Genomic DNA, 13,540 nt, shown 5'->3' with positions numbered 1-13,540 from the left:
GGATACGAACCTTAATCTTAGTACCAATGGAGATAGAAAAAATGAATACTGTCAGGCTCCTGGGTGACTCAGATGGTTGGGTATTTTCCTTCTCTCAGGTCATGATCTCAGGGTCATGGAATCTGCATCGGGCTCCCTGCTCAGTGGGGAACCTGCTTCTCCCTCTGCCTCTATCTCTCTGTCTCTCATGAATAAACAAATAAAAAAATACTGTCTAGGACAAGAAGTGTTTGGTAATTTATTGATTAAATGAAAGATAAATTATTTAAATATCCTATTGCATAGTTGCTTATTGCTTAAATGCATTGAAAAATGTAAACATTTACAAATGTTTCCCAATTGGATGCAATACATACTTTAAGAAAAATGTATATTTGTAGAGGGATTATAAAACATTGGGTAACTTTTCTGTATAAATAGTGTAAGTTTCATCTACTATGGCTAGGTTAGGCCATTTGTCTCAGAGGGTTCTTCTGTGTTACTCTTTGAAAGGCTTCCTTTACTTCTTTGTTCCGCAAGGTGTAGATAACAGGATTCAGAGCAGGTGTGACCACTGTGTACATGAGTGCAGTTGCTTTGTCTGTTTCTGGAGTGTGTGCAGTCTGTGGCTGAAGATAAGTGAACAAGGCAGTGCCATAGAACAGAGAAACAACGAGGATATGAGATGAACAAGTGGAGAAAGCTTTGCGTCTGCCAGTTGCTGAAGGGATTCTCACGATGGTTACAAGAATCCTCAGGTAGGAGCACAGGATGAGCAAACAGGGAGTCATAATAAAGAGCACAGAGACAGCGAACATCACAATCTCAATGTGGGATGTATCAGTACAAGCCAGTTTCACTACAGGCATGATGTCACAAAAAAAGTGCTGAATCTTTCCTGTTCCACAGAAGGGCAGACTGAAGATGCAGGTGATCTGGGCTGACTCCACCACCACCCCAGTGGTCCAAGATGCCACAGCCAATTTCAAACACACACGAGGGCCCATCAACAGAGTATAATGCAGCGGATAACAAATAGCTACAAAGCGGTCATAAGCCATGGCTGCCAGCAGGCAGCATTCTGTCAGTCCCAAGATGGCAAATATGTACATCTGAGCTGCACAGCCCCCCACACTTATGGTCTTGGTCTCCTCCAGCAGGTGCACTAGCATCTGAGGCACCACACTGGTAATATAGCACATCTCCAGAAAAGACAGGTTAACTAAGAAGAAATACATGGGAGTGTGCAGGGAAGGGGTTACCCAGATCAGGGAGATGACGATGAGGTTTCCTCCCACAGTAAATGAGTAAATGACTAAGAACACAACAAAGAGCGCAGGCTGTAACTCTCCTAGAGAGGAAAAAGCCACGAATGTGAATGTGGTACAGAGGGACTGATTTCTACTCATTGTTGGCTCAGAGCCAGACATCTGTGGAGACAACAGAGAGAGCAGAAAATATTGAAGGGAATCCAGTCAGCTAGCACGGTTTTCTATCAAACTTTAGCGAAGGAGCTATCCTAGGATCAGTGGTCTTACAGAGAACATAGTCATTTGGGTTCCTTTTGATAAATCTTTCTAAATAAATGACCAATTAAAAGGGAGGCAGTATTTCTTCCTGATTTTGAGTTCTAGATCTTAGGGTATATTCACAGAAATTAAAAGAAAACAATGGCTTTAAGTTACATTATATATTTTTTGTTTTTATCATACTGACATTCTAGTCTTATACGCAGAGTGTTATGTAAGTAATATAAGGAGGTATTCTAATTATAAATAAGTTATATAAAACTGAAGTGTATAGAGTAAAATATAATCATACTATATTCAGGTTCTGAATTCCACAATTTCCTTAAAGCCACAGTTAAGGGTTTGGAATGGAGTACACTCTAGCCATTTATTAATTCATTTTCATACATATTTTGATTCATTTAGATTTAAAAAGAATAAGTCAACAATTAGGCAGCTAAAATCCATGGAAATCAAAACTAACAGAATTTCCTTTCTACCACCTCAGTGTAATTTTACAGGACATTATGAGTAAGAGAACATACCTATTCATAAGGTGAATTTTCTTTTCCTTGTTGGGCTTTTAGACCTCCTATAATTGCAAATTGGTCATGGAATAGGCAATATTTTTATTCTGACCGAAGACCATAGGGATTGCATTCATTGAACAGCTTAATTAGATTTCTCTCAAGAGGGATTTCTTCAGAAATACAGCAATGAGCATTCTATGTAAGTTTGATTTTCATTTTTCGAACATATTTTCCAGAGATAACTCACTTAAGTTTCAATGTGTAAAACAATAAGTTTCTGGTGGATTCCCATCATACAATTGAAATAATTATTGCATCTATGAATATTTATGCAGTAATCTTTAAGCTCCTCAAATAGACTGTGACTGTTAAGGTTTTTGTGATATCATAGGCACAGTGCAGGGCTCCAAAGAAGGTTCCATAAACACCTCAGATGGTTTTCACTTTATTATTGGTGTTTGAATTAACAACACAAATAAACTGTCCTGATAAGGGCCATTCCAAATTTTCAGTGAAACTAATTAAAATAACATGGGGAGCTGGAGAGGAGAAGGGAGTTGGGGGAAATTGGAGGGAGAGACGAACCATGAGAGACTGTGGACTCTAAGCAACAATCTGAGGGTTTTGGATGGGAGGAGGGTGAGAGGTTGGGTGAGCCTGGTGGTGGGTGTTATGGAGGGCACGTATTGCATGGAGCACTGGGTGTGATGGATAAACAATGAATTCTGGAACACTGAAAATAAATTTTAAAAAAATATATACTTTTTTTAAATGTGAAAAATGTGTTTTCCTCCCTGTCCTCAAGAAGTGTAAAAATTTTTTCATTCTCAAGAATTCTCATTCTTCAAACCTAACACATTTTCTTCTTATTTTGTTTTTCCAGTTTTATGGAGATATAATTGACAAAATTATATATGCTTAAGTGCACAATTTGACAATGACAATTACATATGTGTATGAATTGTGAAATAATTACTACAATTGATAATGAAAACATACATTGCCACACATTGTTATCATTTTGTGTGTGATAAAAATCCTTTGGGTCTTAGCAAAGTTCAAGTATAAACAGTATTATTAACTATAGTTATCATCCTGTACATTAGACCCCCAGAACTTATTCATCTTATAACTGAAACTGTTGGGGTCAATTCCATGTTAAAACATGTTAACCCCCTAGGGCCTGCCTGGGCCTACTTAGCCATAGTGACTCCATGTTGCCTAGGTAGACATTTTGTTGTCTAGAAAAGTTACTGCTCTCGGTTCCAGGTAACTGTTACTAAAACACAACACCTAAAACAAGGCCAGTATCAGGTAACTATTACTAAAACATACCTAAAACGAGGCCATTGGTAACCATTACTAAAACACACAGGTAGGAGACATCCAATCAGCCAAAGCATATGCAGATGTCTGCGATTGTGCCCTATAAAAACTAGCCTGTAAGACCAAGGGGCGTCGCTCTCTTCAGAGGCGGCCCTGGCCGGTCAGTCTGACTTCTAATGCTTGGCATAGAATAAAGCTTTACCTAACTTTCACATTGTCTCAGCCTCATTTCCCTGGCCAGTCAGCCTAACTTCTAATGCTTGGCATAGAATAAGGCATTGCGGGGGCACCTAGGTGGCTCAGTGGGTTAAGCCACTGCCTTCGGCTCAGGTCATGATCTCGGGGTCCTAGGATCGAGTCCCGCGTCAGGCTCTTTGCTCAGCAGGGAGTCTGCTTCTCTCTCTCTCTCTCTCTCTGCCTGCCTTTCTGTCTACTTGTGATCTCTCTGTCCAATAAATAAATAAATAAATCTTAAAAAAAAAAGAATAAGGCATTGCGTAACTTTGTTTCAGTCTCGTTCCTTTGATAACAGACCCAACAAAACCTTGTACCCTTTGACCAACATCTCGTCATTTCTCTCACTACACCCACCCTCAGCTCATTCTACTCTCTGTTTCTATGAATTCAATTTTTTTTAGACTCCACATAACTGAGATAATACAGTATTTTTCCATCTGTTTCTGGCTTATTTCACTTAGCATAATACCTCCAGGTCCATTCATGTTGTCAGAAATGTCAGGATTTCGTTTCTTTAATGGTTAAATAATGTCCGTCTTTGACATCGGTCTTAGCAATGATTTTTTGGATATGACACTGAAAGCACAGGCAAGAAAAGCAAAATAAATTGGACTACATCAGATAAAAAAGTTTCTGCACAGCAAAACAAAGGCAGCTAAGAGCATGAACCAGAGTGAAGCTATTTATGAGTAAATAGAAATTAAGAAATGAAAGAAACCAATGGGAGCGACATATTACAGAATTTTGGCCATGAAAGGGAGGAGAAAGACAGGATGACACTTGGAGAAAAACAGAGGGCAAGATATGATTACTTATTATTGTTATTCATTGTGTTTTTAAGATGGAAAATCATGAGGATTTTTAAAATGTGTAAAGGAACTACCTGAAATAAAGCTCTTCCTCTCTCATTTGGGAAATAAAGTTGTGTAACCTTAATTTAAATTTTTGAATTAAAGCATTAACTTAGAAAACTGTGAACATCTCAGAGTAGAACAATTACAAAAAAAATTATCATACTAAGATCAGTGCTTCTAGTACTTAAAATGTTTGATTTGAGATAAAGATTAACTCAGTTATCTGCAACTCAGTGATACTACAACAATATTAAGGTAAAGCAACATGTCAAGGAATGAAACTGAACCACTTTCTTATACCAAGCATGAAAATATATTTAAAGTGCATGAAAAACCTAAATGTGAGAGATACAAAGCCCTTAAAATCTTAGAGGAGAACATAAGCAGCAACCTCTTTGACATCAGCTGTAGCAACTTTTTTTTTTTTTTTTAAAGATTTTATGTATTCACCTGAGAGAGAAAGGGAGCACACACAGTGGGGAGGAACAGAGGGAAAGGAGCCCAATGTGGGGCTTGATCCCAGGACCCCAAGATCACAAGCAGAAGACAGATGCTTAACCAAATGAGCCACCCAGGCATCTCCAGCTGTAGCTACATCTTAACTGACATATCTCCTGAAGCAAGGAAACAAAAGCAAAAAGCAAAAACTTCTGCACAGCACAGGAAAGAATTAAAAAACTAAAAGGCAGCCTTCAGGGTGGGAGAATATATTTGCAAATGACAAGATGATGTAATTGATAAAGGATTTGTATCCAAAATCTATAAGGAACTTACCAAACAAATAATCCAGTTAAGATAGTCTTTGTTTTTATAATTTTCTTGAAGATTTTATTTATTTATTTACTTGACAGAGAGAGAGATAGCAAGCACAAGCAGGGAGAATGGAAGGACAAGCAGGATCCCTGCTGAGCAGGTAGCCAATGCAGGACTCAATCCCAGGATCCCAAGACCATGACCTGAGCCGAAAGCAGTCGTCTAACCAACTGAGCCACCCATGCACCCCAAGATAATCTTTCAGTAATAATGTCAATGATGATGATAAATGGCCAATAATAGTAGCTAATATTTTGTGTTTATCATTTGCTAGATACATGCTTGAGAATTTATATTACCTCATTTAATTTTTATGACCACTCTGAAAGAATTAGTATTGGTATCTCCATGACAAACACCAGGAAGCTTAAAAACAGACTTCTTAAATAATTCCCAAGATATTATAGGTACAAAGCTATAGAGTTGGGCTTTGAGGTTAGCCTGTCTCCCTTAATACCAACATATGTAATATTTTTCCTTTCCTTTAAATGTCCTATGCTCTCTCTTCTGTATAAATTACAGAAATGAAATGGTAGAAATAGATGTATGAAATAGATGGTAGAAATTGTATAAATAAACATTGTGAGGTGAAAATAAATGAAAGAGAATGTATAACTCATTCTGGTTACTCTTTTAATGTTCAAAGAAATATCTGAATGACAAAACAAAACAAAACAACAACAACAACAACAACAAAAACCTCTAAAAATCAAATGATGCTGAGAATGTGAAAAATTGGAATTCTTATAAATTTATAACCATTACAGAATGGTTTGGTAGTTCCTTATAAGTTTAAACATACTTATGACCTTTTTTTTAATTTTTTATTTTTTATAAACATATATTTTTATCCCCAGGGGTACAGGTCTGTGAATCACCGGGTTTACACACTTCACAGCACTCACCAAAGCACATACCCTCCCCAATGTCCATAATCCCACCCACTTCTCCCAAACCCCCTCCCCCAGCAACCCTCAGTTTGTTTTGTGAGATTAAGAGTCACTTATGGTTTGTCTCCCTCCCGTTCCCATCTTGTTTCATTTATTCTTCTCCTACCCACTTAAGCCCCCATGTTGCATCACCACTTCCTCATATCAGAGAGATCATATGATAGTTGTCTTTCTCTGCTTCACCTTCACTTATTTCGCTAAGCATGATAGGCTCTAGTTCCATCCATGTTGTCGCAAATGGCAAGATTTCATTTCTTTTGATGGCTGCATAGTATTCCATTGTGTATATATACCACCTCTTCTTTATCCATTCATCTGTTGATGGACATCTAGGTTCTTTCCATAGTTTGGCTATTGTGGACATTGCTGCTATAAACATTCGGGTGCACGTGCCCCTTTGGATCACTACGTTTGTTTCTTTAGGGTAAATACCCAATAGTGCAATTGCTGGGTCATAGGGCAGTTCTATTTAAAACATTTTGAGGAACCTCCATGCTGTTTTCCAGAGTGGCTGCACCAGCTTGCATTCCCACCAACAGTGTAGGAGGGTTCCCCTTTCTCTGCATCCTCGCCAGCATCTGTCATTTCCTGACTTGTTGATTTTAGCCATTCTGACTGGTGTGAGGTGATATCGCATTGTGGTTTTGATTTGTATTTCCCTGATGCTGAGTGATATGGAGGACTTTTTCATGTGCCTGTTGGCCATCTGGATGTCTTCTTTGCAGAAATGTCTGTTCATGTCCTCTGCCCATTTCTTGATTGGATTATTTGTTCTTTGGGTGTTGAGTTTGCTAAGTTCTTTATAGATTCTGGACACTAGTCCTTTATCTGATATGTCATTTGTAAATATCTTCTCCCATTCTGTCAGTTGTCTTTTGATTTTAACTGTTTCCTTTGCTGTGCAAAAGCTTGTGATCTTGATGAAATCCCAATAGTTCATTTTTGCCCTTGCTTCCTTGCCTTGGGCGTTGTTCCTAGGAAGATGTTGCTGCAGCTGAGGTCGAAAAGGTTGCTGCCTGTGTTCTCCTCAAGGATTTTGATGGATTCCTTTCGCACATTGAGGTCCTTCATCCATTTTGAGTCTATTTTTGTGTGTGGTGTAAGGAAATGGTCCAATTTCATTTTTCTGCATGTGAATGTCCAGTTTTCCCAGCACCATTTATTGAAGAGGCTGTCTTTTTTCCATTGGACATTCTTTCCTGCTTTGTCGAAGATTAGTTGACCATAGAGTTGAGGGTCTATTTCGGGGCTCTATATTCTGTTCCATTGATCTATGTGTCTGTTTTTGTGCCAGTACCATGCTGTCTTGATGATGACAGCTTTGTAATAGAGCTTGAAGTCCGGAATTGTGATGCCACCAACTTTGGCTTTCTTTTTCAATATCCCTTTGGCTATTCGAGGTCTATTCTGGTTCCATATAAATTTTAGAATTATTTGTTCCATTTCTTTGAAAAAGATGGATGGTACTTTGATAGGAATTGCATTAAATGTGTAGATTGCTTTAGGTAGCATAGACATTTTCACAATATTTATTCTTCCAATCCAGGAGCATGGAACATTTTTCCATTTCTTTGTGTCTTCCTCAATTTCTTTCATGAGTACTTTATAGTTTTCTGAGTATAGATTCTGTGTCTCTTTGGTTAGGTTTATTCCTAGGTATCTTATGGTTTTGGGTGCAATTGTAAATGGGATTGACTCCTTAATTTCTCTTTCTTCTGTCTTGCTGTTGGTGTAGGGAAATGCAACTGATTTCTGTGCATTGATTTTATATCCTGACCCTTTACTGAATTCCTGTATAAGTTCTAGCAGTTTTGGAGTGGAGTCTTTTGGGTTTTCCACATATAGTATCATATCATCTGCGAAGAGTGATAATTTGACTTCTTCTTTGCCGATTTGGATGCCTTTAATTTCCTTTTGTTGTCTGATTCCTGAGGCTAGGACCTCTACTACTATGTTGAATAGCAGTGGTGATAATGGACATCCCTGCCATGTTCCTGACCTTAGCGGGAAAGCTTTCAGTTTTTCTCCATTGAGAATGATATTTGCGGTGGGTTTTTCATAGATGGCTTTGATGATATTGAGGTATGTGCCCTCTATCCCTACAATTTGAAGAGTTTTGATCAGGAAGGGATGTTGTACTTTGTCAAATGCTTTTTCAGCATCTATTGAGAGTATCATATGGTTCTTGTTCTTTCTTTTATTGATGTGTTGTATCACATTGACTGATTTGCGGATGTTGAACCAACTTTGCAGCCCTGGAATAAATCCCACTTGGTCGTGGTGAATAATCCTTTTAATGTACTGCTGAATCCTATTGGCTAGTATTTTGTTGAGTATTTTCGCATCTGTGTTCATCAAGGATATTGGTATGTAGCTCTCTTTTTTGATGCGATCCTTGTCTGGTTTTGGGATCAAGGTGATGCTGGCCTCATAAAATGAGTTTGGAAGTTATCCTTCCATTTCTATTTTTTGGAACAGTTTCAGGAGAATAGGAATTAGTTCTTCTTTAAATGTTTGGTAGAATTCCCCCGGGAAGCCGTCTGGCCCTGGGCTTTTGTTTGTTTGGAGATTTTTAATGACTGTTTCAATTCACTTACTGGTTATGGGTCTGTTCAGGCTTTCTATTTATTCCTGGTTCAGTTGTGGTAATTTATATGTTTCTAGGAATGCATCCATTTCTTCCAGATTGTCAAATTCATTGCCGTAGAGTTGCTCATTGTATGTTCTTATAATAGTTTGTATTTCTTTGGTGTTAGTTGTGATCTCTCCTCTTTCATTCATGATTTTATTTATTTGGGTCCTTTCTCTTTTCTTTTTGATAAGTCGGGCTAAGGGTTTATCAATTTTATTAATTCTTTCAAAGAACCAGCTCCTAGTTTCGTTGATTTGTTCTATTGTTTTTTTGGTTTCTATTTAATAGATTTCTGCTCTGATCTTAATGATTTCTCTTCTCCAGCTGGGGTTAGGGTTTCTTTCTTGTTCTTTCTCCAGCTCCTTTAGGTATAGGGTTAGGTTGTGTACCTGAGACCTTTCTTGTTTCTTGAGAAAGGCTTGTACTGCTATATATTTTCCTCTCAGGACTGCCTTTGTTGTGTCCCACAGATTTTGAACCGTTGTATTTTCATTATAATTTGTTTCCATGATTTTTTCAATTTTTTTAATTTCCCGGTTGACCCATTAATTCTTTAAAGGATGCTGTTTAGTCTCCATGTATTTGGGTTTTTTTCAAGCTTCCTTTTGTGGTTGATTTCTAGCTTTAGAGCATTGTGGTATGAAAACATGCAGGGAATGATCCCAATCTTTTGATAGAGGTTGAGTCCTGATTTAGGACCAAGGATGTGATCTATTCTGGAGAATGTTCCATGTGCACTAGAGAAGAGTGTGTATTCTGTTGCTTTTGGATGAAATGTTCTGAATATATCTGTGATGTCCATCTGGTCCAGTGTGTCGTTTAAGGCCTTTATTTCCTTGCTGATCATTTGCTTGGATGATCTGTCCATTTCAGTGAGGGGAGTGTTAAAGTCCCCTACTATTATTGTATTATTGCTGATGTGTTTCTTTGATTTTGTTATTAATTGGTTTATATAGTTGGCTGCTCCCACGTTGGGTGCATATATATTTAAAATTGTTAAATCTTCTTGTTGGACAGACCCTTTCAGTATGATATAGTGTCCTTCCTCATCTCTTATTATAGTCTTTGGCTTAAAATCTAATTGATCTGATATAAGGATTGCCACTCCTGCCTTCTTCTGATATACATTAGCATGGTAAATGATTTTCCACCCCCTCACTTTAAATCTGGAGGTGTCTTCGGGCTTAAAATGAGTTTGTTGGAGGCAATATATAGATGGGTTTTGTATTTTTATCCATTCTGATACACTGTGTCTTTTGACAGGGGCATTTAGCCCATTCACATTCAGGTAAGCTATTGTGAGATATGAATTTAGTGCCATTGTATTGCCTGTAAGGTGACTGTTACTGTATATTGTCTCTGTTCCTTTCTGATCTACCACTTGTAGGCTCTCTCTTTGCTTAGAGGACCCCTTTCAATATTTCCTGTAGAGCCGGTTTGGTGTTTGCAAATTCTTTCAGTTTTTGTTTGTCCTGGAAGCTTTTAATCTCTCCTTCTATTTTCAATGATAGCCTAGCTGGATATAGTATTCTTGGCTGCATGTTTTTCTCATTTAGTGCTCTGAAAATATCATGCCAGCTCTTTCTGGACTGCCAGGTCTCTTTGGATAAGTCAGCTGCCAATCTAATATTTTTACCTTTGTATGTTACAGCCTTCTTTTCCCAGCCTGCTTTCAGGATTTTCTCTTTGTCACTGAGACTTGTAAATTTTACTATTAGCTGACGGGGTGTGCGCCTATTCTTATTGATTTTGAGGGGTGTTATCTGAACCTCCTGAAATTTGATGCTCATTCCCTTTGCCCTATTGGGGAAATTCTCCCCAATAATTCTCTCCAGTATACCTTATGCTCCCCTCTCTCTTTCTTCTTCTTCTGGAATCCCAATTATTCTAATGTTGTTTCGTCTTATGGTGTCACTTATCTCTCGAATTCTCCCCTCATGGTACAGTAGCTGTTTCTCCCTCTTTTGCTCAGCTTCTTTATTCTCTGTCATTTGGTCTTCTATATCACTAATTCTTTCTTTTGCCTCATTTATCCTAGCCGTGATAGCCTCCATTTTTGATTGCACCTCATTAATAGCTTTTTTGATTTCAACTTGGTTAGATTTTAGTTCTTTTATTTCTCCAGAAAGGGCTTTTATATCTCTCGAGAGGGTTTCTCTAATATCTTCCATGCCTTTTTCGAGCCCGGCTAGAACCTTGAGAATTGTCATTCTGAACTCTAGATCTGACATATTACCAATGTCTGTATTGATTAGGTCCCTAGCCTTCGGTACTGCCTCTTGTTCTTTTTTTTTGTGTGTGTTGAATTTTTCCGTCTTGTCATTTTGTCCAGATAAGAGTATATGAAGGAGCAAGAAAAATACTAAAAGGATGGCAACAACCCCAGGAAAATATGCTTTAACCAAATTAGAAGAGATCCCAAATCGTGAGGGGGGAGAAAGGGGATAAAAGGAGGTTCAAAAAGGAAGAAAGAAAAAAGAAAAAAAAGAGAAAACAAATAAGAAAAATATAAAAAATAAAAAATATATATATTAGATAAACTGGTTAAAAAATGTTAAAAAAGAAAAAGGTAAAAGTTAAAAAGAAAATTTTTACCAGAAGGCGAGAAAAAAACTAAAAAATGAAAAAAAAATTAACTGCAAGACTAAAAAAAATCACAGGGAAAAAGCCATGAGTTCCGTGCTTTGCTTTCTCCTCCTCTGGAATTCTGCTGCTCTCCTTGGTATTGAAACCTCACTCCTTGGTAGGTGAACTTGGTATTGGCTGGATTTCTTGTTGATCTTCTGGGTGAGGGGCCTGTTGTAGTGATTCTCAAGTGTCTTTGCCCCAGGCGGAATTTCACCGCCCTTATCAGGGGCCAGGTTGAGTAATCCTCTTGGGTTTGCTTTCAGGAGCTTTTGTTACCTGAGCACTTTCCGGTAGAGTTCTGGAGGACGGGAATACAAATGGCGGCCTTCTGGTCTCCGACCAGGAAGAGCCGAGAGCCCGGGGCCCCACTCCTCAGTGCGCCCTGAGAGAACAGCGCCAGCTACTCCCATCTGCCCGACCTCCGGCCGTGCTCCTAGCTCACCGAGCCTGCGACCGGTTCAAGGTAACCCCGAGCTGCGAGCTTACTGTTGGCTCTGTCTCTGTAGCCGGCTTTCCCGTTCCAATACCCGCAAGCTCTGCGACACTCAGACACCCCCGATCCTTCTGTGACCCTGTGGGACCTGAGGCCACGCTGACCCTGCGTGGGCTTCGCTCCGTCCAGTTTAGCCTCTGGAGCGATTTCCCTCAGCGGAAAAGACTTTTAAAAGTCCTGATTTTGTGCGCCCTTGCTCCACTGTTTGCCGGGAGCCAGCCCCTCCCCCGGTGTCTATCTTCCCGTCGCTTTGGATTCACTTCTCCGCCGGTCCTACCTTTCAGAAAGTGGTTGTTTTTCTGTTTCCAGAATTGCTGTTCTTCTTCTCTTGGATCTGCCGATGGATTTTCAGGTGTTTGCAATCTTTAGATAAGCTATCTAGCTGATCTCTGGTTAGCTGAAGTTGTCTCAGCCTGCTACTTCTCTGCCATCTTGACTCCTCCCCGGAAGCAGGAATCTTTTCTTACTTCTCCCAAGGCTCTCTGGGTTCCTGGAGTTTGGTGGCTATTCTTATAGGCACTTTTATTCTCTCTTCCACCCCCAGCATTCACCTCTCAAGCACATGTGGAAAATTCTCCAGGGTAGATCAGATGTGCCGCCACAAAGCAAGCCTTCATAATGGAGACAATGAGGACTGGAGAGACCATCAACGGCCAGAGGAAGAGATGCATAGGGCCAAGTCTACAGAAACGGTGTGGCGCTCCCATGCCCTCTCCAGTGGAGCTCAAGACCCTGCTCTTCCACGTGTTCAGCAACCACGGAGCCCCTGCACCTTGTTCTTCAGGGTTTTATGGAGGTTTCATTGCATAGTCTTGATGACTAAGTCCCTGACCGTTGGCTGATTCAGCATCCTGCCCCTCTTGTCCTCTCTGTAGTCAGAGGGTGGGACTCTACTTATGACCTTTTTACCCAGAAATCTCACTCTTAGATTCTCACCCAAGAATAATAAAAAAATATGCAATATGCAAAATAAGTACATGAATGCTTATTAAAGCTATAGTCATCACAGTCTAACTTAGAAACAAGCCCAATGCTCATTAATAAGCATATAAACAGATCTGGGTTTATGCATATAATACCACTAAAAATAGAATAAACAACTGAGTCACTCACCCTCATGTTGAACATTTAGTTGAGTGAAAGCATACAGACACAAAATCCCACTCACTATGTGATTCAATTCACTGGAACTTTTAGAGAACCAAACAAAAATCTATGGTAATAGAAATCAGAAACTGGTTGCCTTAGGGGGAGGGAAATTGACTATAAAAGTCATGAGGAAACTCTGTGGAAGAATTTAGTATTTTTTGTTTTGTGTGTATGTGTATAGTTATATAAAATTATCAAAAAATCATTGAACTGAAAACCTGAGTTGTGTGTATTATACTCTTTGTTAATTATCCATATCTATCAGATGCAGATATATATATATATATATATACACACACACACATACACACACAAACATATCTTGGAGATGTGGGGCTTGTTTCCAGGCCACCACAAGAAAGTGAATGTTGCAGTAATGTAAGTCAAATAAATTTTGGTTTTCCAGTGCCTATAAAAGTTATGTTTATAGTATATTGTAGT

At 38.9% G+C, this 13,540-nt stretch overlaps 1 protein-coding gene across 1 annotated transcript; it reads right to left on the bottom strand.

The window, feature by feature from the left end:
• Positions 1 to 446: 446 nt before the first annotated feature.
• Positions 447 to 1,388, bottom strand: LOC101678996 (olfactory receptor 10C1-like). Its single transcript, XM_004782165.1, has one exon. The coding sequence runs from the start codon at positions 1,386 to 1,388 to the stop codon at positions 447 to 449; it is 942 nt and encodes a 313-aa protein (XP_004782222.1).
• Between the last annotated feature and the right edge of the window lie 12,152 nt (positions 1,389 to 13,540).

This window comes from Mustela putorius, unplaced genomic scaffold, assembly GCF_011764305.1.
Source record: "Mustela putorius furo isolate JIRA1106 unplaced genomic scaffold, ASM1176430v1.1 tig00537227_pilon_pilon_pilon, whole genome shotgun sequence".
Classification (NCBI taxonomy): Eukaryota; Metazoa; Chordata; class Mammalia; order Carnivora; family Mustelidae; genus Mustela; species Mustela putorius.
This window is presented reverse-complemented; position numbering and strand designations above follow the sequence as displayed.